We start from the raw sequence: 24,670 nt of genomic DNA, 5'->3' as shown, positions 1-24,670 counted from the left end.
ATTTTGAACTCCTGAGCTCAAGCCATCCACCCACCTCAGCCTCCGAAAGTGCTGGGATTACAGGTGTAAGCCACCACGCCTGACCCTTAGTCAAATAGTCAAATTCACAGAGACGGAAAATAGAATGGTGGTGGCCATGGGCTGAAGAGAGGAGAAGTAGGAAGTTAGTATTTAATGGAAATTAGTGTTTTGTTTGTTTGTTTGTTTGTTTTTGAGACGGAGTCTTGCTCTGTAGCCCAGGGTAGAGTGCAGTGCCATGACCTTGGCTCACTGCATCCTCCACCTCCTGGGTCCTGGCTCAAGCAGTTCTTCTGCCTCAGCCTCCTGAGGCTGGTCTTGAACTCCTGACCTCATGATCTGCCTGTTTCGGCCTCCCAAAGTGCTGAGATTACAGGCGTGAGCCACTGTGCCCGGCCAGAAGTTAGTATTTAATGGGTGCAGACTTTCAGTTTTGCAAGATGAAAGGAGTTCTAGAGATGGATGGTGGTGGTGATGGTGGAACAGCAGTGTGACTGTACTTAATGCTGTTGGCCTGAACACTTAAACAAGGTTAAGAAGGTCAATTTTTGGAGAGGGCCAGAGTGAGTGTTTACACCGGCGACTGTGCGGCCGGGTTCCTTCCGCGGGACGGGGAGAAAGAGAGAGCGCGAAAGAGAGAGGATGTCTCTCTCAGACTGGCACCTGGCGGTGAAGCTGTCTGACCAGCCACTTGCTCCGAAGTCTATTCTTCGATTGCCAGAGACAGAACTGGGAGAATACTCAATAGGGGGCTATAGTATTTCATTTCTGAAGCAGCTTATTGCTGGCAAACTCCAGGAGTCTGTTCCAGACCCTGAACTGATTGATCTGATCTACTGTGGTCGGAAGCTAAAAGATGACCAGACACTTGACTTCTATGGCATTCAACCCGGGTCCACTGTCCATGTTCTGCGAAAGTCCTGGCCCGAACCGGATCAAAAACCGGAACCTGTGGACAAAGTGGCTGCCATGAGAGAGTTCCGGGTACTGCACACTGCCCTGCACAGCAGCTCCTCTTACAGGAAGGCGGTCTTTAAGATGCTCAGCAATAAGGAATCTCTGGATCAGATCATTGTGGCCACCCCAGGCCTCAGCAGTGACCCCATTGCTCTTGGGGTTCTCCAAGACAAGGACCTCTTCTCTGTCTTCGCTGATCCCAATATGCTTGATACGTTGGTGCCTGCTCACCCAGCCCTCGTCAATGCCATTGTCCTGGTTCTGCACTCGGTAGCAGGCAGTGCCCCAATGCCGGGAACTGACTCCTCTTCCCGGAGCATGCCCTCCAGCTCGTATAGGGATATGCCAGGTGGCTTCCTGTTTGAAGGGCTCTCGGATGATGAGGACGACTTTCACCCAAGCACCAGGTCCACACCCTCCAGCAGCAACCCCAGCTCCCGCCCAGCCTCCCTGGGGTACAGTGGAGCTGCTGGGCCCCGGCCCATCACCCAGAGTGAGCTGGCCACCGCCCTGGCCCTGGCCAGCACTCCGGAGAGCAGTTCTCACACACCGACTCCTGGCACCCAGGGCCATTCCTCAGGGACCTCACCAATGTCCTCTGGTGTCCAGTCAGGGACGCCCATCACCAGTGATCTCTTCAGCCAAGCCCTACAGCATGCCCTGCAGGCCTCTGGGCAGCCCAGCCTCCAGAGCCAGTGGCAGCCCCAGCTGCAGCAACTACGCGACATGGGCATCCAGGACGATGAGCTGAGCCTGCGAGCCCTGCAGGCCACTGAGGGGGACATCCAAGCAGCCCTGGAGCTCATCTTTGCTGGAGGAGCCCCATGAACTCCCTGCTTCCCCCAAACCCGCAGCAAGTTATAGAGGCTGCTGCCCACGGGAGGCACTCATGAAGGTGCCTCCATCTCTCCCTTCCCCAATATACCTGATGGTCAACTATCAAAAAAAAAAAGAAGGTCAATTTTTATGTTGTGTATTTTCCCACATTAAAAAAAACTTGTTTGGAGGGCCGGGTGCGGTGGCTCAAGCCTGTAATCCCAGCACTTTGGGAGGCCGAAGCGGGTGGATCACAAGGTCAAGAGATCGAGACCATCCTGGTCAACATGGTGAAACCCCGTCTCTACTAATACAAAAAATTAGCTGGGCATGGTGGCGCGTGCCTGTAATCCCAGCTACTCAGGAGGCTGAGGCAGGAGAATTGCCTGAACCCAGGAGGCGGAGGTTGTGGTGAGCCGAGATCGCGCCATTGCACTCCAGCCTGGGTAACAAGAGTGAAACTCCGCCTCAAAAAAAAAAAAAAAAAAAACTTGTTTGGAATTTGGAAGAAAAGTTCAAAGACTCACTTTAAGCTTTCAAAAGCTGGAATTACAGGAAGTGTGGATTACTTTACAGACTCTGTTTCAAATTCATAGTTTAATCAACCATAACACAAGCTCTGAGAGTCCAGGGGCTGTTTTATTCACCATTGTTTTCTTGGTACCTGGAGGACTACCTGGGCCTCTAGAAAGACAGATGGATGGATGGAAGGAGGGGAAAACAGAAAGAAGCCCCTCCCCCCGGATTCTCTGCCCTGTCATTCCTCCTTAGCTCTCAGTTGTAGCTAGGACAACCCCATCTCCGTGTATGGGAGATGCCTAGACTCTAAACATCAGTCTCAGCCCAGCCCAGCCCCTTCTCCTTTCTCATCTCACCCCTGCAGTCACTTCTTCACCCCTGATTTCATTCTCGGGGCTCTGCTGGCTTCTCACCTGAGGCTCATATGCGAGGTCTGGTCTCCTTGCTTCCTCCTTAGCGTTGAGGGTGTGATGTGCACCAGGGCGAAGGACACGAGGACTCCCCCTTGATCTACTCCTGCTTATTCCCTGGTCTTGTCTCCTGATGCCCCCATGCCTGCCTTCTGCTCTCCAACACAAGGAGTCTCCTGTAGCTCTCAGGCCCTGTGAGCTGGGTAGTGGTGAGCCCATGCCCAGCCACAGACTTCCCTGGTGGTGGGCAGGCAGATGTCCCAGCCTGTGAGCACCCAGAGGGTAGATCCAGATGGGCAGAGCTTGCAAACCGCTCTCACCTTTCTTTCTTTTTTTAAAATTTATTTTTATTTTTTATTTTTTTGAGACCAGTTCTTGCTCTGTTGCCCAGGCTGGAGTGCAGTGGAGTAATCTCGGCTCCCTGCAACCTCTGCCTCCTGGGTTCAAGCAATTCTCCTGCCTCAGCCTCCCGAGTAGCTGGGATACAGGTGTGCGCCACCACACCCAGCTAATTTTTGTATTTTTAGTAGAGATTAGGTTTTGCCATGTTGGCCAGGCTGGTCTCAAACTCCTGACCTCAGATGATCCGCCCACCTTGGCCTCCCAAAGTGCTGGGATTATGGGCGTGAGTCCCTGCGCCCGGCCTCACCTTTCACAGGACAGCTGTCTTGTGTGTAGCAATATGTGGTGGTATGATGTTTGGCCTGTGAAAGGGAATAAATACAGGGAAAGTTCCACTGTACTATTTAAAAGATCAGTTGTCTGTTAGTTTGACAATTTATTTGACACGTAATGTGTGTGTTTTTTGTTTTGAGACAGGGTCTTGCTCTGTCACCCAGTCTGGAGTGCAGTGGTGTGATCTCAGCTCACTGCAACCTCCACTTCCCAGGCTGAAGTGATTCTCATGCTTCAGCCTCCTGAGTAGCTGGGACTACAAGTGTGCACCACCATGCCTGGCTAATTTTTTCCTATTTTTTATAGAGAAAGGGTTTTATCATGTTGCCCAGGCTGGTGTTGAATTTCTGAACTCCAGCGATCCACCTGCTTCAGCATCCCAAAGTGCTGGGATTATAGTTATGAGCTACTGTGCCTGGCCTTAATGTATTTTTATTTTAAAAATTAACTTCAGGCCGGGTGCAATGGCTCACGCCTATAGTCCCAGAACTTTGGAAGGCCAAGGTGGGTGGATCACAAGGTCAGAAGATTGAGACCATCCTGACCTACATGGTGAAACCCCATCTCTACTAAAAATACAAAAATTTTTAGGTTGCAGTGAGCCGAGATTGCACCACTGCACTCCAGCCTGCTGACAGAGTAAGACTTCGTCTCAAAAAAAAAAAAAAAAATTCAGGCTGGGTGGGGTGTCCCTGGAGTGTAGTAAGACAGAGCGAGACCCTGATTCAAAAAAAAAAAAAACAAAAAAATTCACATCAATGTAGTGCAGAAATTATTAAAGTGATTCTTTTACAGTGTACAAGTGATTTTCATGTGGACAACGTTGGTTTTCCTTTATGAGGGGGATCGAAGTCAGTGCTTCTCGAGGGAGTGGGGAGGAGGATTGCCCCCTGGGGATTTGGGGAATGTCTGGAGACAGTTCTAGTTGGCACGGTGTGGGGAGGAGGCTGCGGGCATCCAGTGGGCACGAGGCCAGGATGCTGCTGAACATCCCACGATGCACGGGACTGCCCCACAGCTAAGCATTGCCCAGAACGTCCGCCATGCTGTTGAGAAACCCTGATCTAAATCATGTCTGAGCTGTGTATTTGGTGTTTCAGTCAACACTTTAAAATTTAGTTTATTTGGCATTCTAATGAAGATATCCTTAAACCTATCTGTACAGAATCTGTCTAGAGATTCTTTCGAAGTATTCAGTCTTTGGAAAAAATAGTAAGAGTGATTAAAAAATCTATTTTACGGCCAGGCACGGTGGCTCACACCTGTAATCCCAGCACTTTGGGAAGCTAAGGCGGGTGGATCACTTGAGGTCAGGAGTTCGAGACCAGCCTGACCAACATGGTGAAACCCTGTCTCTACCAAAATTAGCCGGGTGTGGTGGCGCATGCCTTGTAATCCCAGCTACTTGGGATGCCTGGGTGGGAGAATCACTTGAACCCGGGAGACAGAGATTGCATTGAGCCGATTGCACCAGTGTTCTCCAGCCTGGATGACAAAGCAAGACTTCATCTCAAGTGAATGAATGAATGAATGAATGAATAAAATTAATCCCAAGCAAGAGCTATTGTTTAGAAATACCTGGGGATGGAGGCAGAAGGACCAGAGCTAAGGAATCATTCCCGTGAATGACTGGGACTACAGGTGCCTGCCACCATTCCTGGCTAAGTTTTGTATTTTTAGTAGAGACAGGGTTTCACTATATTGGTCATACTGGTCTTGAACTCCTGACTTTAGGCGATCCACCTGCCTTGGCCTCCCAAAGTGCTGGGATTACAGGCATGAGCCACCGTGCCCAGCCAGGATTATTTTATTAACAAGTTACTGTGTTTCTGCATGGCAGACACCTGTGGGCCCTTGATTTGAGTCTTTTAACAATGTGGTCCTTTCAATGCGTTTGCGGAAGACATCTATGCTATTCCTGATTTACAACGTGGAAGTAGGCACAGGGTAGTTAAGCCGTCTGCTCCCAGCCCCAGAATGGGTCAGAAGCAGAATCCCCACATCGCCAGGTTCTTTCAGGTTCCAGGTTTCTGCCTTCCCCACCTCCCTACCACTCAGATTAGAAATTTCAGCACCTGGGGCGGCCTGCAGGGCTCAGAGCATGCCTGGTGTATCACGGAAGAGGGATGCTCACTTCGGTGGGGGGAGAGAGGGATGCTGACGTCGGGGTCCCCACTTACAGGCTAGGTTCACCTCCTCCTGCTCCCGAGCCAGACGCATCTCCCAGTCATGCTCATTACAGGAGGAGGCATATACTTTCCTGCCTTTATACAGTCTACGTATTTTTCTTCTGTGTAAAAGACTCTCTCATGCTAAGAGACCCCGTTAGTCCTTTTAAGGGTGTCCCCGAGGCCTCCACACATAATTCTGGTGGTCCTGACTCCTGCTCTCAGCTTCCCAGCTCTTCCAGATGCACAGTAGAACTGCTTTACCCTGGCCAGGCCCAGTGGCTCACGCCTGTAGTCCCAGCACTTTTGGAGGTCAAAGGGGGCAGATCATCTGAAGTCAGGAGTTCCTGACCAGCCTTGCCGTTGTGGTGAAACCCTGTTTCTATTGAAAATACAAAAAAAAAAAACCCAAAAAACCGGGTGTGGTGTCGCACACCTGTGGTCCCAGCTACTTGGGAGGCTGAGGCAGGAGAATCACTTGAACCTAGGAAGTGGATGTTGCAGTGAGCCGAGATCACACCACTGCACACCAGCCTGGGTGGCAGAGTGAGATTCAGTCTCAAAAAAAAGAAAAAGAATCGCCCTGCCCTGCCCTGCCCTTTTGGGTTTGGTGAGCCCACGTAACTAGATCTGGAAGCTATGAGGAGAGTTGACCTCGTGTCCCTTCTGGGGCGTGGGGCGGGGGGGTGCTCAGCTCCACCAAGAGCCTTCACTTTCTCACACAGTGTGGGGAGTGGGCACATTTGCAGTGGTGACAACTTTGTCAAGTTTGTCTCTGTGTTATTTGAAAAACCTCATGAAGTTCCTAACATGGAGTCAATCACTCCGCTCTCTAGATCTCATTCTGTTACCTAGGCTGGAGTGCAGTGATCATGGTGGCTCACTCAAGTCTCTGCTTCCCAGGCTCAAGTGGTCCTCCCACCTCAGCCTTCCCAATATCTGGGACTACAGGCATGTTCCACCAACACCCAGCTAATTTTTTTTTTTTTTTTAGGTCAAGGTCTCCCTCTATTGCCAGGCTGGAGTGCAATGGTGCCATCTCTGCTCGCTGCAACCTCTGCCTCCCAGGTTCAAGCAATTCACCTACCTCCAGCCTCCCGAGTAGCTGGGATTACAGGCCTGTGCCACCACGCCTGGCTAATTTTTGTATTTTTAGTAGAGATGGGGTTTCACTCTGGCACATAATTTTGGAATGCAGATGGTGGTTGATAATGCTGTGTTCTCTGACAGACCGTAACTTGCATTCCCCAAGGACCCAGCACCCCACGGTGTGCCTTGTGCACACTAGAGGTATTCAGGGAGGTTCTGTTAGAACAAACAGGCCCACTGTGGTGGCTCCCTTGTGTAATCCCAGCACTTTGAGAGGTGGAGGTGGGTAGATCCCTTGAGCCCAGGAGTTTAAGAGCAGTCTGGGAAACAAAGTGAGACCCCCATCTCTAGCAAAAAAACAAAAACAATAAAAATTAGCAAGGGTGGTGGCATGGGCCTGTAGTCCTAGCTACTCAGGAGGCTAAGGCAGGAGGATCACCTGAGCCCAAGATTTCGAGGATGCAGTGGAGTGCCATTGCTCTCCAGCCTGGGTCTCAAAAAACCAAACCAAAACAACAACAACAAAAAAACACAAAACAAAGAAAAACTCAGTAGCTATGAGAAGTTGAAAGGACCTTTGACACTAAGCTGTTTTGAAGAACCAGGGATGGTCTGATTCTAGTTAATATAAGAATTTATTGGCTGGGTGCGGTGGCTCACACCTATAATCCCAGCACTTTGGGAGGCCGAGGCAGGCAGATCACCTGAGGTCAGGAGTTCAAGACCAGTCTGGACAACATAATGAAACCTCCTCTCCGCTAAAAATACAAAATAAGCTGGGCGTGGCAGATCACCTGAGGTCAGGAGTTTGAGACCAGCTGGCCAACATTTGGTGAAACCCCGTCTCCATTAAAAATACAAAAATTAGCTGGGCATAGTGTTGCACATGGTAGTTTGATTGCACTCCAGCCTGGGTGACAGAGTAAGACTGAAAAAAAAAAAAAAAAAAAAAGAATTTATGACTGGGAACAATAATTAGAGACCCAGAGAGAACACCTTGTTATATTTTGATTTTAAAACTGGGAATATTTTACCTGTTCCAAATACTTATTTGAGGAAAAAAAGAATGAGCTGGAGACTTTAAACATATAGTCTAAGACACTTTTCTATGTGTGTCATCTTTCACAAGGGCCTGCTAGCTCGCCTTTGGAAAGTGGCAGGATTTTAAAATCAAAGCCTGAGAACTTGGAGCATGCAAGGGCACCTGTCGCCACCTGCTGGCAGTGTTTCTTAATTGCAGGTTCTTATGATTGGCCAAGGTTAAAAGTTGAACCTGCAAATGAAACATGTAACATCATCTAGGATTTATAGGTGAGGTGCCAACAGTGTTTTGAAATATTTAGCTGTTGTTATTTAAGGGCAGATGTGACCAACCTACATGTCATGATAAGAGGCACATACCACACTCTTGTTTGGAAACAGTGGATTTCTTTTTTCCTCAGAGATAGTCTTGCTTTCCCTGAGGCTGGAGTACAGTGATGAGATCGCGGCTCATGGGAGCCTCAAACTCCTGGGCTCAAGTCTTCCTCCTGTCTCAGCCTTCCAAATAGCTGCGACTACAGGCATGTGCCACCACGCCAGGCACTTTTTTTTTTGGAGTGCTAGTAGCGCAATCTCTGCTCATTGCAACTGCTACCTCCCAGGTTCAAGAGATTACAGGCGTGAGCCACTGCAGCCAGCCTAATTTTTTTAAACATTGTTTTGTAGAGACAGGGTTGTACTGTCACCCGGGCTGGTCTTGAACTTCTAGTCTCAAGCAATCCTCCTACCTGGGCCTCCTAAAGTGTTGGGATTATGGGTGTGAGCCACTGCACCTGGCTGGAAACAGTGGATTTCTAGTTACAAAGGCTTCTCTACTTACAATCAGGTTATCTTCTGATAAACCCATCGTAAAGTCGAAAAATCCTAAGTTGAACCACTACGTGGGGAACCATCTGTATAAGCGAATAAACCGGAAAGGAACGGTTCGTGTACTGGGTTGACATCAGACCCACTCTGGCGCCCTTGGTTGGCATCTGGGCTCTGGAACCAACCTGCTAGAGTCTGCTACTTGTGAGACTTGGGCACGGGTCCAGCCTCTCCTTATTTTTTTATTTTTGAGACAGAGTCTTGCTCCGTCACCCAGGCTGGAGTGCAATGGCGCCATCTTGGCTCGCTGCAGCCTCTGCCTCCCGGGTTCCAGCGATTCTCCTGCCTCAGCCTCCTGGGTAGCTGGGATTATAGGCATGTGCCACTGTGCCTGGCTAATTTTTATATTTTTAGTAGAGATAGGGTTTCACCATTTTGGCCAGGTTGGTCTTGAACTCCTGACCTCAGGTGATCTGCCTGCCTTGGACTCCAAAGTGCTAGGATTACACATGTGAGCCACCGCGCCTGACCTGGGTCCAGCCTCTCTTTAGCCCACAGCATTGGGATGTGCTGGGGCAGCATGGCTTATATTTATGTTAACCCTTAAGTTGACTGTTGTATTGTTTTCATCTTGACTTAAAAATCAAATCATTTCTGGCTGGGCTCGGTTGGCTCACGCCTGTAATCCCAGCACTTTGGGAGGCCGAGGCTGGCAGATCACAAGGTCAGGAGATCGAGACCATCCTGGCCAACATGGTGAAATCCCGTTTCTACTAAAAATACAAAATTTACCTGGGCATGGTGGCACGTGCCTGTAGTCCCAGCTACTTGGAAGCCTGAGGCAGGAGAATCGCTTGAATGAGGGAGTGGGAGGTTGCGGTGAGCGAGATCGTGCCACTGCACTCCAGCCTGGTGACAGAGTAAGACTCAGTCTCAAAACAAAACAGAGGAAGACTCCGTCTCAAAACAAAACAAAAATTATTTCTAATAATTAAAATCTACCATATCCCTAACAAATGAGTCATATCCTAAACTGATAGGTGTGTACCCAGCTACAGCCTGTACTTACAGAAGGTCTGATTGCCAGCTTTGCCTTTCCATTATTTTTAATTGATACTATACTATTCAAAGTTTCGTTTGTTCTTTTTTGAAACACATCACCCATCCAATAATTTATTAAATAACCATTTAAGATTTATTAGGTAAGCACTCAAATTACTTTTATTTTGCATGTTTGCTATGTTTCATTTTACACATATCTTTAGGCCTCAGTTTATAGGGTGTAAAACTTTAAGAAAACATTCTCATCAGATGTAAATGATTCAAATTACACAGAATACTAACCTGAGCATTGTCATTAGTTTTAAAGTCCACGTTCCTAAAAGTTTAATTTTTTACTCAATACAAAAATGACCTGGTTCACATTATTAGCTGCCCAACAAACTGTTTAAAAAACTTGTCTTCTTTGATAAAGAGCAGATTACAATAAATGTTTTCCATGCTTTTATTTTAAAAGCAAGATTCTGATACACACAATGAATCTAAATAAAAATTCACAAATGGTGGCTGAAATCCTGTCAGCTTTCAGCCCAATACAATATAAATCCACAGTTATAATGCATAAACAGTTCAAAATTAAAGTTTATAATGGAAATGCCAACAAGTCATAACTACTACACATTACTACTGATGGGTTCCACTGGGCTTCAGCCAGGCACAGCAGATGTGCGTGTCTGATAGACAGACTGCTTAGAAAATTAAAGCTATCAGAGCTATAAATAAGGAACACGTACATATGAACATAGCAATGCCAAAGCATTAGAGCCATTTGAAAACAGTGAATAAGACTGAGCATGGTGGCTCACGCCTATAATCCCAGCACTTTGGGAGGCTGAGGTGGGCAGGATCACCTGAGGTCGGGAGTTGGAGACCAGCCTGGCCAACACGGAGAAACCCTGTCTCTACTAAAAATACAAAATTAGCCGGGAGTGGTGGCATATGCCTATAATCCCAGCTGCTTGGGAGGCTGAGGCAGGAGAATCGCTTGAACCCAGGAGGTGGAGGTTGCAGTGAGCTGAGATTGCACCATTGCAGTTCAGCCTGGGCAACAAGAGCGAGATTCCATTAAAAAAAAAAAGTGAGTAAGTTGTGATGTAAACACATCTATCGGGTAGTTCTCTCTGTAAGCCGCTTTCCACTGATTTATAAAGCTATGGTTTCAGAATTCTTTTAAAAAGGAGAATTTTTCTACACTACTGCATGCAGTAATTTCATTGTACATTCTCAACCACAATGCAGCCTTCAAATCCTCTTGCAGAGCTTGACATATCTCATCAGAATTTCTCCACAAAGTCAGCTTGTCATATTTTCAGTAGCCTTTAGTACCTCAGCCTCGCAAAGCTCTGTAATAACTGATGATAAAGCTTCTGGGTTAATTCCTTGTTCACAAAGCTGTACACAAATAGATGGAGTTTCCGTATCTAAGCCAGTATTCAAAGTTCTTGAAATCGCAAGCAGAACATGTGATTAGTACAGGTAGAACACTTCTAATCCCAAAATCTGCAATATGAAATGCTCCAAAATCAGAAACTTTTTAAGCACTGACATGACGCCACAGTGGAAAATTCCACAGCTCATGTGATGGCTCAAAGTCAAAAGGCAGGTGCACAGCACACAGTTTATTCAGCGTCCGGTCTACGATCTCCCGCGCCACATTCAGGTTTGCCGCCACAGCCACCCTGGCGCCTCTGCTACTCGACATGACTGAGGCCGAGGGAGGTGGGAGAAACAGTTTAGTTTGTTTTGTAAAACGTCCTAGAATGTGATGCAATGAATCGGGCGTAGACTTTCGACACAGGTGACAGGTTCCTAGACTTGTGGCCAGTAGTGTCTTGTCTTTGCCATTTCTTTGTGATGATGACAGAAACATCAGTCACTTGTTTCTATAAATGTTTAATAATGCAAATTGAATGTGATGAAATATTGAAAATATTGCTCATTAAATATTTAAAAGTCCAGTCTTTGGAACTGGCCAGATTCTCTTCATTCTACTGCCAGCTTAAGAGCAATTTAGAAAATTTGAATTATAAAATTGGAATACTGGGAACATAGTGACACAGTTATTTTCCCATTGAGTCCTGAGCCATTTTCAGCTGGAGGACTTTCCATTCGGGCTGCAGAACACACATTTTAGGTCACTACTCATCGTGGGTTTTTTGCAGTGTGCTCTGCCTGGTATTTTTACATCCCCGTTGGGTTAAATAAAGACATAAATTCATTTAGTTTAAGTGTCAGGAGTTTTATGAATTCAAATATTAGAATAATCTTTAGTTTTAGTATTTATAATGCTTGTAATTTTATTAATAAAGCCTTAAAGTATGAACTCAAATTGGAATCAAATATTGTTATTAATGGCAACTTGAACTAACAATTTTTGCATTAAAATGAAAGACTGGAGGCCAGACATGGTGGCTCATGCCTTTAATCCCAGCACTTTGGGAGGCTGAGGCGTGTGAATCACCTGAGGTCAGGAGTTCGAGACCAGCCTGGCCAACATGGTGAAACCCATCTCTACTCAAAATACAAAAAAATTAGCCAAGCTTGGTAATGCACGTCTGTAATTCCAGCTACTTGGGAGACTGAGGCAGGAGAATTGCTTGAACTGCTTGAACTCAGGAGGTGGAGGTTGCAGTGAGCCGAGATCCTGCCATTTGCACTCCAGCCTGGGCAACAAGAGCGAAACTCCATGTCAAAAAAACAAAAACCAAAAAAGAAAAAAAAAAAAAGCTATCTGGAGAGGCTATTGAGTTTCAGTGGTTAGAGAAAATGTCCAACCTGATTGCAAAGTGAAGTTATCCTCTCAGGGATCCCTCAGACCCAATGGTGGTGCAGACTGTGCATGAAGCTCTCACAGGCAGCCTCATACTGCTCCTGCCAGCCAACCCCACACTGTCCCAGGGAGGGTTGCAGGAGAAGGTGCCGTGCACAGCCACCCATGTTCTCTTCTTAACCAATCTCTTGTCTGAGATCAGACTTTGGATTGGGGGAGAAGACGGATTTCAAAGACACTTGAAGTTTTGGTCTTTATAGTCTGGGTTTGATTTCATATTAAGTCCCTCTGTCATCTCACCTTCCATACCTTCACCTTTTCTAGTCTGATGTCTTTTGACCTGTTGCTTCTAGATTTTCGAGCTCTCTTGCTGAGAACATCCACCTGGGAGAAACAAACAAAAATTAAAAAACACCTTCGCAGTGCCTTTGGAATTCCCAGCTCCAAAGCTATCTTCTCCATGAGAGAATTCTTAAGCCAGGGCCACTGATTTGACTTGTACCTGTGAGGTTTCTTGTATACTCATCCATTTCCCAAATAGTTCGTGGGTTTGTGCTAAGCATAGTTCCAGGTATTGGGAATAAATAGAGAATGAAAAGGCCAGTTCCTCACAGTCTGCGCAGGGTTGTGTGTGTGTGTGTGTGTGTGTGTGTTGATGAGGAGAAATAACACCACCACCTTTTGATATTTACTGGGAGCCAGACGCTCTTCTGAGATTTTACGTGTAATGACCTGTGATTGCATGTTTAATCACACAACGACCTATGAGATGGGACCTATTACTGTCCCTGTTTTATAGATGAAGAATCGAAGGACCTGAGGTTGCAGGAGCTTTAGACCCCAGGCGGGGCCCACCCAGGCAATTCCCCCAGTGCCCTCCCCTGCTGTCCTCTCCCCAGGTGTTGGAACAGAGGGACAGAGCGAGGGTGGTGAGCGCAGCAGGAAGGACCTTTTGAGCAGAGAGCCTAAGTGAGTTAATGAGTCGCTGAAACCCTGGCAGGATGCGAGAGGACAGGACTGTAACAATATTAATGCATTCTTTGCCGTTTTCTCACTCTCTTATGGCTGCACTGTGGCATTTTCTAGAGGCTACATGAAGGGTAGGAAGGCAGCATGCTGAGTGCAGCGGGGGCAGGGGGTAGGGACGGGAACCCAGGTGTCTTCTGTGAAACACAACTAAGATTTGCAAAAATGTAAAACTGTTGTCACTCTTCTTCGTACGCTTTGTTTTCAGAAAAATATGATTTATGTGAATGTATTATATAATGTGGTTTTTAAATGAATTAATAAGTATTAAAATTCTCTCTCTCTTTTTTTTAATTGAGACATAATCTCGCTCTGTTGCCCAGGCTGGAGTGCAGTGGCGAGATCTTGGCTTACTGCAACCTCCGCCTGCCAGGTTTAAGTAATTCTTCTGCCTCAGCCTCCCGAGTAGCTGGGACTAGAGCTGTGTGCCACCATGCCTGGCTAATTTCTGTATTTTTAGTAAAGTCAGGGTTTCACCATATTGGCCAGGCTGGCCTCGAGCTCCTGACCTCAAGTGATCTGCTTGCCTCGGCTTCCCAAAGTGCTTGAACCCGGGAGGCAGAGGTTGCGGTGAGCCGAGATTGCGCCATTGCACTCCATCCTGGACTACAAGAGCGAAACTCAGTCTCAAAAAAAAAAAAAAGAAGGAAAATAAAATAAATTGCAAGCCAGTTTACTTCTATAGAATGGTGCAGCTCACAGATGGAACAACGCCTGGACAAGGAGGGGAAGGGGTACTTATTCCTGACGGTGGTCGCCCCTACTGCTGTGTTGTTCCCCTATTGGCTAGGGTTAGACCGCACAGTCTAGTCTAATTCCGATTGGCTATTTTAAAGGGAGCAGGGGTACCAGCCAGAGTGGCAGGGTGGGTAGTTTGGCGGGAAGGATGGTTACAGGAGAGGTCAGAGCAGGTCTCCAGAGCAGGTAGCCGTTGCACTCCAGCCTGGGCAACAGAGTGAGACTCCATCTCAAAAAAAAAAAAAAAAAAAACCCCGAAAACAACAGCAACAACGAAAAAACAGGGCAAAACAGGTGACGGGGATGAGTCAGGATGGGGCAGGGGACCAGGGAACAGATGTGAACTGCTGATTAGCACAGGTGGAAAAGACTGTTTACTGAAACGACAAGGAAGTTAAACTTTAAAATGGAGGACAAAGAACTGAACATGTTGACATACTGATTCTTTGAAGAGAAACTTTGAGTTCACTATGTCTAACAATAGGTAATTGACTGACTGACCAACCCACATAAACAAAAGCTGTTTGGAGCCCTCAGTAACTTTTTGGTGTGCAGAGGTTCTGAGACCCCAAAGTTGAAGAGCCACGGCTGTAGAAGTTTCCCTCTGGCTGCCGAGTAAGTGCCGGGATAAAGACAGGGAGGCTGGTGACTTGGCTTTTGTGACCCTTCAGGTGAGCAGGAGGAGGATAGGAAATGGCTGTGTCCGTGTTTGTGTGTATGTAGATTTTTTACAAAATTGTAAAATGCAGCAAAATTTTCCCATCTCTACCATTTTGAAGCACACAGCTTAGTAGCATTAAGTACATTTGCACTATTGTGCAACCAGTCCCCAAATCCCTTTCATCCCACAGAACTGAAATTTTATACCCATTAAACAATGACTCCCCAGGGTCTGGATTTATTCAGAAAATGAAGGCAGAAGGATTTGCTGTTAGATTGGATGTGGTATATGTAAATGGTAAATATTTCATTAATTAGGAGACAGCGTCTGGGCGCAGTGGCTCATGCCTGTAGTCACAGCACTTTGGGAGGCTCAGGCGGGTGGATCTCAAGGTCAGGAGTTTGTAGACCAGCCTGGCCAACATGGTGAAACCCCATCTCTACTAAAAATACAAAAATTATCCTGGCGTGGTGGTAAGCGCCTGTAATCCCAGCTACTCGGGAGGCTGAGGCAGGAGAATTGCTTGAACCTGGGAGGCGGGGGTTGCAGTGAACCGAGATTGAGCCATTGCACTCCTACCTGGGTGACAGAGCAAGACTCCATCTCAAAGAAAAAAAAACGGGAGGCAGCTTTGTTCTGGTCTTTCTTCCAGATGCAAACCTTCCCACACCTACTCTGAGCCTTACACATGAGCATGAGCCACCTCCCCCGCCACCATGTGACCTGCTGGGGAAAGTGCAGGTAACAGCAGAGGTAGCATCACATCCTGGAATGTCCCATGAAGATCCTTCTGGATTGACTCACAGTTACAGAACCTGAGTGGTTCATTGAATAAGTAGGCCCCATCTACTTGGAAACAAAGTTTTCAAGCCATTTCTTTCTGTGTTTTCAGGTCAGCTTAATTGAGGAATCCCCTGGTTCATTCATACTCTGAGGTTACCATAATGGAAGCTGTTAACCCTCTTACGGTGAACATACAAGGAAAATGGGAAGGTTTGAGCTGTGGGACAGCGCCCCCCAGTGTGTGTGTGAAGATACTGCGGGCTCAGGGAGGGATTCATGGCCACCAGAAGGATATCTGAGGTCAACACTCCTCGGAGCCAAGCCCCAGGCAAAGCAAAGTGGACAGGGGCTAAATGATCTTCTCAGGGAAGTGAGGTCAGCAGTGACCAGAAAAGCAAAAGTAGCAGTTCTCGTAAAGTCCTAGTCCAGAAGGGATAAGATAGCCCTTTTCCAGTGATCCAGGCCCTCACGGTGAGGAGGGTGGGGGTGTCCCTGGTTTGCAAACGAGAAACTTGAGATGAAGAGATCAGTTTGTCAGAGGCATTTGAACCAGAGTGACTCCATCTTGAGTAGGGTGCTGGGTGAAATAAGGCTGAGATCGATGGGGCTGCCTTCCTAGGAGGTTAAGGCATTCTAAGTCACAGGATGAGATAGGAGATCATCACAAGACACAGGTCACAAACCCTGCTTATAAAACAGTTTGCCATAAAGAAGCCGAGGAAAGTGACTTCTGGTCATCCTCACTGCTCATTATGTTAATTATATGCATTAGCACTATATACCCTCCCACCAGCACCTTGACAGTTAACAAATGCCATGGCACCCTCAGGAAGTTACTCTGTGTGGTCTAAAAGCAGGAGGAGCCCTGTTTTGGGAATTTCCCACACCTTTCTGGAAAACTCTGTGAATAATCCACCCTTTGTTTAGCATATAATCAAGAATTAACCATAAAAATAGCTGACCAGCAGCCCTCAGGGCTGCACTGCCTATGGAGTAGCCGTTCTTTACTCACTTAATAAACTTGCTTTCACTTTACTCTGTGGACTTGCCTTATTTTTTTTTTTTGAGGTAGTCTCTCCCTCTGTCACCTAGGCTGGAGTGCAGTGGTGCGATCTCGGCTCACTGCAACCTCCGCCTCCTGAGCTCAAGCGATTCTCCTGCCTCAGCCTCCAGAGTAGCTAGGATTACAGGCTCACACCACACTGCCTGGCTAATTTTTGCATTTTGTTTTTTTTTTTAAGTAGAGACGGGATTTCACGGTGTTGGTCAGGCTGGTCTTGAACTCCTGATCTTGTGATCCGCCTACCTCAGCCTCCCAAAGTGCTGAGATTATAAGCATGAGCCACTGCACTTGGCCACATTTAGTTAATACTTTATTGTGTTTTGCATTTTTGCTTTACATTATTGTTTGTAATAAGAATTTAAAATTAATATTGGGCAACTGGGTGCGGTGGCTTAATGAATGAGTGAGCTGAGATCGTATCACTACATTTCAGCCTGTGCAACAGAAAAAAAAAAAGAAAAAATTAATATTGGGGTCAGGTGGGATGGCTCATGCCTATAATCCCAGCACTTTGAGAGGCCAAGGCAGATGGATCACTTGAGCCCAGGAGTTCAAGGGCAACATGGTGAAACCCTGTCTGTACAAAAAGTAAAAAAAATTAGCCAAGTGTGGTGGTGCACACGCATAGTTCCAGCTACCTGGGAGGCCGAGGTGGGAGGATCACCTGAGTCTGGGAGGTTGAGGCTGCAGTGAGCCATGATTGTAGCACTGTGCTCCAGCCTGGGTGACAGAGCAAGCCTCTCTCTCAAAAAATCATAAAGAAATGAAAATATCTTTCTTTGTAACTTTTCTGTGATAGGCTAAAAACAGAGGTAGTTCGCTTGTAGCCATCAGTCCTTTTTTTCTCGATTTCTAGAGCAATTTATTTCTTATTTCTGGTTGCTTCATGGATTTAGATAATTTCTACAGTAACTTACTCTGGAATTTAGAATTTCAACTCATTTGGATCTTGATACCAAATTTTGCAACAGAACTATGAGCATTGCCTTCAAGCCTGAGAGTTTTATTATGTTTAATAATAGATGTATGTCTTCAAAAGCAGTGGAGTTGAAAGTAATACTTCTAACCTCGTCTGTCTTCTTTTGTTTTGAACGCAGTTAACAAGCACAAGCCCTGGTTGGAGCCTACCTACCACGGCATCGTCACAGAGAACGACAACACGGTGCTCCTGGACCCCCCGCTCATCGCCCTGGACAAAGATGCACCTCTGCGTTTCGCAGGTACAAGCGGGATTTTCATTCACTCTTGACACATCTGGCCTGGACAGGAAGCATTCTGCACACCCCATTTGGATTGTGCAGCGCCTTTCTGGAAATGTCTCGATAGCTGAGGCTTATTTGTAGCTCCTTTGTACCGTGTTTTTTTCTTTTTCGTAGTTGGAATAGCTGACAAAAAAGCCTGTTCTTAGAATTGGAAAGCAAACTGTTGAATTTAATCACATCATTTTTTTCTTTGTCTTCATGTAGCCAGGTAACACCTAGACCAGTGCATGCTTGGTGCTAGTGTGCACACGGAGTACCTGAGGAATGTAGATACAGCGGGTCCGGGAGGACCTGAGATTCTGCCTTCCTCATGTGCTCCTAGGTGCTGCTGGTGCTGCTGGTGCTGCTGGTCCTGCAGGTTCTTGAGTGGTGTGGATCCAGAGAATCACAGCGCCAGGGGTTCCTTGCATTACCTAGATTTCAATGACCTGAGAAGACTTATTTGAAGAAGTTGAGCGGTCTTTGTAGAGGAATGCTTTCGGCATAGATTTTACCTTCTGTGAATTTTTAACTTGAGTTACTTCATAAGATTGTGGCCTCCGTCTTCATAGAGACAAGCTTGTAGCATTGCTTTGGAGATTTTCATACCATAATAACCGTCTACATTGCTAACATTTAAGAGCATTGTCCAAATCAGAGCTGTTCTGGCTTCACGTTGGGTCCTTAACTGGTAGAGAATGGGCTATGTCACCTTTTTTCTGCCTGGGGGTTAGAATTGACATTGTAAAGTTAATTGTTAGAAAGTTGTTTTCACATATTTTTCCAGATCAGATCTGCTCATGTATGGCTGGGCATGGTGACTCACGCCTGTAATCTCAGCACTGTGGGAGGCTGAGGCAGGAGGATTGCTTGAGTCCAGGAGTTGGAGGCTGCAGTGAGCTGTGATTGCACCTCTGCACTCCAACCTAGGCAACAGAGCAAGACCATATCAAAAACTAAACAAACAAAAACTTCTCATATTAAAGAGTGTTCTGGGCTGGGTGTGGTGACTCACACTTGTAGTCCCAGCACTTTGGGAGGCCAAGGCGGGCAGATCACGAGGTCAAGAGATCAACACCATGCTGGCCAATATGATGAAACCCTGTCTCTACTAAAAATACAATAATTAGCTCAGCATGGTGGCATGCACCTATAGTCCCAGCTACTTGGGAGGCTGAGGCTGCAGTGAGCTGAGATCGGGCCACTGCACTCCAGCTTGGCGACAGAGCAAGACTCTGTCTCAAAAAAAAAAAAGTGTTCTGTTTGCTTAGGGACAAATAAGAAAAATTGGATGAACTTTTATGAAACATATGTTAATTTTACAGTAGTAAGTTGAGGGAAATAAATATGAGTTTGTTCATCCTGTTTAAGCACCACATTTTCAGCACAGTCACCCATGAACCAGCTTGTGCTATAAAGATAGAGCCTCCCACTTTGGGAGGCTGAGGCAGTGGAATCATGAGGTCAGGAGACTGAGACCATCCTGGCTAACACAATGAAACCCCATCTCTACCAAAAATACAAAAAATTAGCTGGGTGTGGTGGTGTACACCTGTAACCCCAACTACTCAGGAGGCTGAGGCAGGAGAATTGCTTGAACCCGGGAGGTGGAGGTTGCAGTGAGCCGAGATCGCACCATTGCATTCCAGCCTGGGTGACAGAGAGAGACTCTGTATCAAAAAAAAAAAAAAAGATAGAGCCTCCCAAGTTGTTTTGCATGTTTGTTGATTTTCAGCGAGAAATCTGATGAAAAGGATAGTAGAGACAGCACCCCATGTCGTGAACACACACACAGCATTTGTCCAGTTGCCAGAGTCACTATTTTTTCTTTTTCCCCCAGTTTTTTTTTTTTCTGAGACAGAGTCTTGCTCTGCTGCCCAGGCTGGAGTACAGTGGCAAAATCTCTGCTCACTGCAACCTCCCCCTCCCGTGTTCAAGCAGTTCTCCTGCCTCAGCCTCCTGAGTAGCTGGGATTACAGGCGTGTGCCACCATGCCCAGATAATTTTTGTATTTTTAGTAGAGACGGGGTTTCACTGCATTGTCCAGGCTGGTCTCAAACTGGCTGGTGTCAAACTCCTGACCTCATGATCCGCCCGCCTTGGCCTCCCAAATTGCTCACACGTGTGAGCCACTGAGCCTGGCCTTTCCCCCAGATTTAAAATCCATTTTCAGCATTGCATGTTGGTCTTCTCTGTAACTAACTAGATTTTTTTTTGTATTTGTATATGTCCATATACAGTCATACATCGCTTAATGACGGAGATATTTTGAGAAATGTATTATTGGACGATTTTGTCATCGTGTGGACGCCATGGAGTTTACTAATACAAACTACGATGGCATGACGTATGGTGTCTCAGTACAGCACTGTGGTGCATGCAGTCTGTCGCTGCTTGAAACATCGTTCTGTGGTGCATGACTGCGTACATGCACATGCTGTGCACACTGTGTTATATGCAGTTCCTCCTTGTGGGTGCAATATTGAGCGCTGATAGATCTTTTTTTTTTTTTTTGAGACAGTCTCTCTCTGTCCGCACAGGCTGGAGTACAGTGGCGCAATCTCGGCTCACTGCAGCCTCCACATCCCAAGTTCAAGCCATTCTGCTTCAGCCTCCTGAGTAGCTGGGACTAAGTTGTATGCCACCACAGCTGGCTAATTTTTGTAATTTTAGTAGAGAACAGGGTTTCACCATGTTGGCCAGGCTGGTCTTAAACTCCTGGCCTCAAGCAATCTGCCTTGAGATTGAGCCTCCCAAAGTGTTAGAATTACAGGCATGAGCTACTGTGCCCGGCCTTATTTTGTTTTATTTTTGAAATGGAGTCTTGCTCTGTCACCCAGGCTGGAGTGTGGTGGCACAGTCCCGGCTCATGGCAACCTGTGTCTCCCAGGTTCAAGCAATTCTCCTGCCTCAGCCTCCTGTTAGTTGGGATTGCAAGTGCCCACCATCATACCCCAGCTAATTTTTGTATTTTTAGTAGAGACGAGGTTTCACCATGTTGGCTAGGATGGTCTTGAATTCCTGATCTCAGGTGGTCCACCCACCTTGGTCTCCCAAAGTGCTGGGATTATAGGCGTGAGCCACCATGCCTGGCCAATAATACATGCACTTTCAAAGCACATGTAGCAATGTCCCAGGCACTACTCTTAAGTGCTTTACAAATATAAATTTGTATTTAATCCTCAGTAACCATAAGGGATAAATATACTTTTCTGCATTACAGGCAGAAAGTGGAAGCCCAGAATAGTTAAGCTGTTGCCCTGAGTGTGTAGCTGGTTGGGTGCAGAGGCAGGGCTCCAGCCCAGGCAGTACAGTTGCCTGCTACGATGATGGAACTACACCTGCCCTGCTGCCATAGCCCTCCTTCCCTCCCTCCCTCCTTCCCTCCCTCCCTCCCTCCCTCCTTCCCTCCTTCGCTCCCTCCTTCCCTCCTTCCCTCCTCCCCTCCTTCCCTGCCTCCTCCCCTCCCTTCTTCCCTCCCTCCTTCCCTCCCTCCCCCTCCCTCCCCCTCCCTCCCCCTCCCTCCCCCTTCCCCTCTTCCTCCCCCTCCTTCCCTCCCTCCTTCCCCCCTCCCTCCCCATTCCCCTCCTTCCCTCCCCCTCCCCTCCCCCTCCTTCCCTCCCTCCTTCCCCCTCCTTCCCTCCCTCCCTCCTCCTCCCTCCCCTCCCCACTCCTTCCCTCCCTCCTTCCCTCCCTTCCCTCTCTTCTTCCTTTCCCTGCCTCCTTTCTTCCCTCCCCCCTCTTCTTCCTTCCCTCCCTCCTTCCTTCCCTCCCTCTTTCCTTACCTCTTTTGGTAACTGCAGAAAGTTCACAAGGAAGAAGGAAAGGACATGTACATCGAGTGTTAATTTAGAAGGAAAAAGTCTTACCAGTGAAATACCTTTTATTAATTGTATTTAATTTTACTGTATATTTATCAAACAATATATTCTAGATGAAATAATACGCAGGTTTATGTTTTTAGATTCTCAGGGGATTTTTTACTGATGTATAAAAATTATATGTTGTGATATGTATATATTTTAACTGTATAGAGAAGCGCTTTAAATCTAAGCCATAGTGGTAACTTGGTTGTATTTGCCACAGTGGATAGATAAGTCAGTATTTTCCTTTTGGAGATTTTCATGGGGGAAGCACAGTTATTCTTATATAATATTTTTTCTTCCTATTTTTCTTTTTCAGAGATAATTCATATACCACAAAAATCACCCTTTTAAAATGTATAGCTCGAGTTTTAGAATGTTCCAGAAACCATGCACCTGTCAACCACTGTCTAACTCCAGAACATTTTCATCACCCTAGCAGTCACCCCTCAGTCTCCTCCACTCCCCAGCCCTGGCAGCCACCATACATTCATCTATTCTGGATAATCATGCAGATGCACTGTGTGGCTTTTTGTGATGGGCGCGTTACTAATAGTTTCACAGTTGACCCATGTGAGGTGTCTAGCAGCCCCTCATTACTGTTTTGTTGCTGGATAATATGGATAGACCACATTTTGTTTCTCTGTGCATCCACTCATGGACATTTGGGTTGCTTTCTACTTTTGGCTATTATGGATTATGCTGCTATGAGCATTCCTGTCAGGTCTTTGTGTGGGCATAGGTTTTTAGTCCTTTAGTGTACACACAGGAGTGCAGCTGAGCCTCTTGACTGAAGTGTGGGGTTGCTGTCCCTCTGTTGGAGGAGTGGGCAGCTGCATGGGGAGAAGGGATTACCTGCCCTGCTGCCATAACCCTCCTTCCCTCCCTCCCTCCCTCCTTCCCTCCCTCCCTCCCTCCCTCCTTCCCTCCCTCCTTCCTACTGTCCCTCCTTATGTCCTTCCCTCCTTCCCTCCTTCCCTCCTTCCTTCCTTCCTTCCTTCCTTTCTGACCTCCCTCTGTCCCTCCTTCCCACCTTCCCTCCTAACCTCCTTCCTTTCTTCCTTTCCTCCCTCCTTTCTTCCCTCCCTCCCTCCCACCCAACACAGAACAGGGCCCTTATGGTGCCACCCAGCACAGAACCCTGCCCCCATGGTGCCACCCAGCACAGAACCCTGCCCCCATGGTGCCACCCAACACAGAACACCACCCCCATGGTGCCACCCAACACAGAACACCGCCCCCATGGTGCCACCCAACACAGAACACTGCCCCCGTGGTGCCAACCAACACAGAACCCTGCCGCCATGGTGCCAACCAACACAGAACCCTGCCCCCATGGTGCCAACCAACATAGAACCCTGCTCTCATGGTGCCACCCAACACAGAACACTGCCCCCATGGTGCCACCCAACACAGAACACCATCCCCATGGTGCCAACCAACACAGAACCCTGCCCCCATGGTGCCACCCAACACAGTACCACCCCCATGGTGCCACCCAACACAGAATACCGCCCCCATGGTGCCACCCAATACAGAACCCTGCCCCCATGGTGCCACCCAACACAGAACACCGCCCCATGGTGCCACCCAACACAGTACCACCCCCATGGTGCCACCCAACACAGAATACCACCCCCATGGTGCCACCCAATACAGAACCCTGTCCCCATGGTGCCACCCAACACAGAACACCGCCCCATGGTGCCACCCAACACAGAACACCGCCCCCATGGTGCCACCCAACACAGAACCCTGCCCCCATGGTGCCACCCAACACAGAACCCTGCCCCCGTGGTGCCACCCAACACAGAACCCTGCCTCCATGGTGCCACCCAACAGAATACCACCCCCATGGTGCCACCCAACACAGAACAACACCCCCGTGGTGCCACCCAGCACAGAATCCTGCCCCCATGGTGCCACCCAGCACAGAACCAGTGAGTGAATCCTAGCTCTGCTACTTACTGGCTGTGTGGCCTTAGGCAAATTACTTACCCTTTCTGTGCTTTCATTTCATCATTTGTAAAAGAATACAGTGTCACAGACCCATTAATGTCACAGGCATCATTGGTTTGGGGGAATGTTAGCTTGCTTGTTTGTACATGTGGAGAGCTTTACACAGTGCCTGGTACAGTAATTGCTCCCTACAGTGTTTGCCGCTGCTGTTATTCTAATAATAGGCTTTTGAAAGTAGTTTTTCACTTAACATTTTGTGAGTAATATTTTCTCCTCTTTCTACAAAAGTTGTAATAGTGTTGCATTTTCTTATAGTTTCTTAAGTATTTTTTGGATGAGACAGAGGCTAGACCTGGAGCCTTATTTTCATCTCAGAGTGATTTGGGTTATGACATGGAGTTTAATTTTGACCATGTTGAGGAGGAGGGTGGTGATGGGGTGGTGGCATCTAAAATTTATTGAGTGCCCACAGTGTGGCAGAGGTTGTTCTGAGGGCATGGTGTGGGTTACTTTCTCTGATTCTTCTCAGCAGTTTTTTTTTTTGAGATGGAGTCTCGCTCTGTTGCCCAGGCTGGAGTGCAGTGGCGCCATCTCAGTTCGCTGTGACCTCCACCTCCTGGGTTCAAGCAATTCTTGTGTCTTTCATATAGCTGGGACTACAGGTGCCACCACGCCTGGCTAATTTTTGTATTTTTAGTAGAGACGGGGTTTTTTTTTATCATGTTGGCCAGACTGGTTTCGAACTTTGACCTCAAGTGATCTGCCCACCTCTGCCTCCCAAAGTTCTGGGATTACAGGCGTGAGCAACCGAACCTAACCTCTCTTCAGCAATCTTTTTCTTTTTTCTTTTTTTTTTTGAGACTGAATCTCACTCTGTCACCCAGGCTGCAGTACAGTGGTACGATCTTGGCTCCCTGCAACCTCTGCCTCCTGGGTTCAAGCAATTCTCCTGCCTCAGCCTCCTGAGTAGCTGGGACTACAGGTACACATCACCATGCCCGGCTAAT

General features: G+C 47.3%; 2 protein-coding genes across 7 annotated transcripts in view; both read left to right on the top strand.

Annotated features, from left to right (window-relative positions):
- Positions 1 to 24,670, top strand: part of CLSTN1 (calsyntenin 1) — a 110,816-nt gene that overhangs the window by 44,893 nt on the left and 41,253 nt on the right. For all 6 annotated transcript variants that reach the window (XM_064363222.1, XM_064363224.1, XM_064363225.1 and 3 more), the window contains exon 2: positions 17,698 to 17,820. In XM_064363222.1, coding sequence (XP_064219292.1) covers positions 17,698 to 17,820 — 123 coding nt within the window. The remainder of the gene's footprint in view (positions 1 to 17,697; positions 17,821 to 24,670) is intronic.
- Positions 436 to 1,914, top strand: LOC105731708 (ubiquitin-like protein 7). Its single transcript, XM_064363719.1, has one exon. It carries the CDS (start codon positions 661 to 663, stop codon positions 1,801 to 1,803), a length of 1,143 nt encoding a protein of 380 aa, XP_064219789.1. The 5' UTR covers positions 436 to 660; the 3' UTR covers positions 1,804 to 1,914.

This window comes from Aotus nancymaae, unplaced genomic scaffold (genome assembly GCF_030222135.1).
Source record: "Aotus nancymaae isolate 86718 unplaced genomic scaffold, 86718_ANA_hifiasm-v0.15.2.pri h1tg000053l, whole genome shotgun sequence".
Taxonomy (NCBI): Eukaryota; Metazoa; Chordata; class Mammalia; order Primates; family Aotidae; genus Aotus; species Aotus nancymaae.
This window is presented reverse-complemented; position numbering and strand designations above follow the sequence as displayed.